The sequence below is a fragment of the Orycteropus afer genome, unplaced genomic scaffold (genome assembly GCF_000298275.1).
Source record: "Orycteropus afer afer isolate SDZICR_OR568_19922 unplaced genomic scaffold, OryAfe1.0 scaffold00088, whole genome shotgun sequence".
NCBI lineage: Eukaryota > Metazoa > Chordata > Mammalia > Tubulidentata > Orycteropodidae > Orycteropus > Orycteropus afer.
In genome coordinates, this window is record NW_006921675.1 from 1,392,318 (window position 1) to 1,396,307 (window position 3,990).

Sequence of the window (3,990 nt, forward strand, 5' to 3'; positions counted from 1 at the left end):
TAAAAAAATGGTTGTGGGGAGCAGGGTAAGGGGAAAGCATTTTCCGCTCAGCATATTGGGGCTCTCAAGCAGTGTGTCCTGTTGGAGAACTGGCCCTCCAGAACTTCAATGAAGAGAGGTAAAATGTGCCATCTAGTGGTCAAAGAAGAGAAAGGTGAAACAGGAAGGTTCCAGGACAAGTTTGTGGGGCAAAACGTTGTTGTTGTTGTTGTTATGTGCCATCGAGTCGTGAGAAGGAGCTTTTAGCAAGTATCTTCTCCAGAACGTGAGAGAACCTAGCCCTGGAGGTGGTGGTGCTTTTTGTATCAGTCCACACTGGATGAGGAATCTGGGGCTCCATCCTTACAAAGCCGTTCAGCAGAACTCCGTTCTCACAGTGAACACCTGTTCCATCGGCAGGTATGAAAGAAGGCCCTCTCCCCTCCCCTCCCTTTTGGAAGGAGAAATGAACCCAGTCATTCATGTCTGGACATGTTTGTCTTGTGCCTGAATTTGTGAATATGTGAGTTTGAGAAAGATAGGATGGAATGTGAATTTTAAAAAGAAGGGAGAATCAGTCTCATGAGAATAAATGTTACCATCAAGGTGATCAGGAAAAGGATAGAACGCCCTTTGTGTTTCCAGTAACTGCACCTCCACACCCTCGGTACCAGTAAAAGTTGACCAAATTGACTTCCCAGAAATTTCTCTAAGTGCAGGTAGTATTTATTTGGTTCAGTACCCACAGAGAGAATGGCATCTTCCCTATTGTAATTTTCTAATTAACCTTCCAATAACCTCAGCCAAAGGGCCCCAAAGGATTTTTCTTCCTTGTTACCTCCCTTATCTACTCCATTTCCCCATTCATAAAGTAATAATACAATTTACATTTCCTGCCATTCCAGCTGCCATTGCAGACCTTGACCAGAGCCTACTTTCTCGATGGCAATTAAGGTGTCCCCTTAATCAGAGCCTCCCTCTGCCACACCTTTGTGTGCCACCAGCTCCTCTATTCCACCTGCAGGTTTTTCATTTTTGTTTTTTATTACCATCCATCTATTCTCTGTCAAGGAAAAAGACACAGAGCCTCATTGTTTCCACACCTGCATTTATTGGGCTCATCCAGCAGGTTGACCCTAGACTCTTCACATTTCTCAGACACCGCCCATAGGGTTTAGGAAGGTGCCATCATTCTGCGAAGGTCCAGAGCCTACCTAAGAACAGGCAGCCCAGAAAGGCAGGCTCTTCAACAAAGGAGGCTGATCTCAAGGGAAAGCTTAGGTCCAGCAGTGTCTCCTGAAGGCACACTGACTGACTCCTAAGGAAGGATGTTCAGGCAGTGGATGGAGTAGGAGATTTGTAGGCTGAACAGCTCACATCTATATGGCAACTTTGAGGAGGCGCTTGATGTCAGGCTCAATGTTGATGGTAGGGAAAGTGCGGCTGTAGCGTCGGAAGGGTTCCCCCTCTGGCCCTATAAGGAACTTCTCAAAGTTCCAGGCCACATCTGAGCGGCGCACAGGGCTCCAAATGAGGAACTTGGGGTCGGTCATGAGAGAAAGTGGGTCATCATAAGGGTAGGGGAGCTTGTCCTTGAGATAGGCGAAGACAGGATGCTCGTTCTGACCGTTCACCTCACACTTTTGGATAAGGGTAAATGTGGGCTGGAAGCCACTTCCAGGGCGGACATACTTGAGACTGTTCAGGATCTCCTCATTCTGACAGTTCTCCTAAGGAGGGAAACACAAATAGCATGGAAAAGGGAAGGGGGAACTGAAGGGTCCAACCACGCACGTCTTTCACCCGCCCACTCCTTTCTCAAGAGCATTCATTTCTGTGTCCATTGCTCTCTCTCTGGTCCTTCTCTTTCCTTCTACATTTCTTTTGCCCAGCTCTTGACTTGGAGGTCTCCCCGTGACAGCTATTGTTTATGAAATGTCTTGCAGTCCCTAACTTGGCTGTTCTTATACTGAAAGATTTAGCACTTTTGAGCTGTTGCTTCTCTTTCTAATCTATCCTGAACAGTTCTGTTTGAAGCTTCAAGAAATCTTGAGTTTAGGGCAGAAGAAAGAAAGGGAGAGGAGGTCTTGGGTTACACTGCTTAGATCCCCCCCCTCCACTTCCCTGCCTACCTACACACACGCACGTGCACATGCACGCATCCTGCCACCACCTCCCCTTCCTCTCTGCCCTGGTTTTGTGTCTGTTGCTTTTAATTACATGTGAGTGTTGAATATTGCCTTTGCCTCTGCCTTCCTCAGATCTTTGAACTAAGGATGAAACTGAGGGCCAGAGGAATGGGATTTACAGCTTCTTGCTTTCATCCTGCCTTGTCTTAGAACTGAAGTACAAATAGGAGTAGAAGAAAGCTTTAATGAAAGAAGACCCTATCCAAGTGAGTCTAATTCTCAGATGCCAAAAAGGAAAAGCAAGTTAGAAACAACAAAGAGCGTCCTCTACGTGGGATTACTTAGTGACCACCAGGAATAAATTAAATAGGATAGAGGGTTTATGGTTGGGACTAGACCTGGGGAAGGGGAAATTAAAGGAGTAGTGCTAGATAGCTAAAAGTTGTAAATACAAAATTATTACCCCTTTCACAAATAGGCTGCTATCCCAAGACTTTTGCATTTCATATTCACTCACTATATATAACACCCCCCCCCCAAAAAAAAAAAAAACCTCACCGCCGTCAAGTCGGATCCAACTCATAGTGACCCCTCCTCGGGTTTCTGAGGCAGTATCACTATGGAAGTAGATTGCCCAGTCTTCCTTTTGAGGAGTGGTTGGTGGGTTTGAACTGCCAGCCTTCTGGTTAGCAGTCAAAAGCAGTCTTATGCTACCAGAGCTCGCATTCAGCTGTCCCCACTGCCACTCCATCACATCCCTGACCTATCCTCACTCAGCATTTCCCACCCTGACAACCATTATCCATGATCCTCTCTTTCTCTGTTTGGGAGTCAGCTATCTTCCTCTGGGACAGTTTCTCCCTCTGACCTGCTAGAGCCAATTAGTGCAGTCAGTTCGAGGCCATCACGACATAAGCCTAGAGTTGAGCTTTATTAGATTTCTTATCTCTTAGTGCAAATGGCTAGCAGGCTTCTGGTAGGTTATGGACTCCCTCCAGCAACCAGCTAGGCTAAAATGATGGCATAAGGCTGGAAGCACTCCTAGGGCAAGAGAACCAAAAAACAAACCCATTGCCATTGAATCTATGCCAACTCATAGTGACCCTATAGGACTGAGTAGAACTGCCCCCTCAAGATTTCCAAGACTAAATCTTTATGGAAGCAGACTGCCACAGTTTCCTCCCACAGAGTGGCTGGTGGGTTTAAACGGCTCACCTGCTTACCAGCTGAGTGCTTTAACCACTGTGCCACAGAGTTCATTAGTGCAGGAGAAATACTCCTAAAAGGGTTGTACCCTTTCTATCTTCCCTGCCATGGCAAAGCCTGGTAAGAAGACTGAGCCATGGAAGGAGGAGTAGACCAGTAATGATTTTGGCTCAGGTTTGTCACAGCCAGTGACACTTCAGCCTTCCTGCTTACATCTCTGCTAATATTTTCCTTGCCTTCATGCCACTGTGAATTGAACTAAGGGGATTCTAATTAGAGTTCATTTGGGGACATTCTGCCAGCTTGTGCAATTAAAATCATAAGTGGAAACAGAAGAATCCTTTAAAAAATAACTTGAGGTGCGTGTGGGCTGAAGATCTATAACAGCTTGACCCAGTAATCAGAGACAGAGAGGTACTGTGACCCAGAGGGGAGACACATGCTCACTGCAAACCCTTAGCCCACCCCTATATTCATTTTCCACTGGCTGATTTATTTTTTAAAAACTTCAATCTAAATTTTAAAAAAGTTGGTTGTATTTGTATTAAAAAAAAAAAAAAAAAAAACCACCTCTGCCAATGATGTGACATTCTGCGAATTTCACATTTTGTATGATGAACTGGCAAGCCTCTCTGAAAAGACTTAACATGAGAAATAGTTATGGGATATTTTGAGC

General features: G+C 45.4%; 1 protein-coding gene across 1 annotated transcript in view; it reads right to left on the reverse strand.

The window, feature by feature from the left end:
* Positions 1-1,358: 1,358 nt before the first annotated feature.
* GPX2 (glutathione peroxidase 2) overlaps positions 1,359-3,990 on the reverse strand; it is a 4,870-nt gene continuing 2,238 nt past the window's right edge. The window contains exon 2 of the mRNA XM_007942288.1: positions 1,359-1,709. Within this exon, the coding sequence (XP_007940479.2) occupies positions 1,359-1,709 (351 nt within the window). The remainder of the gene's footprint in view (positions 1,710-3,990) is intronic.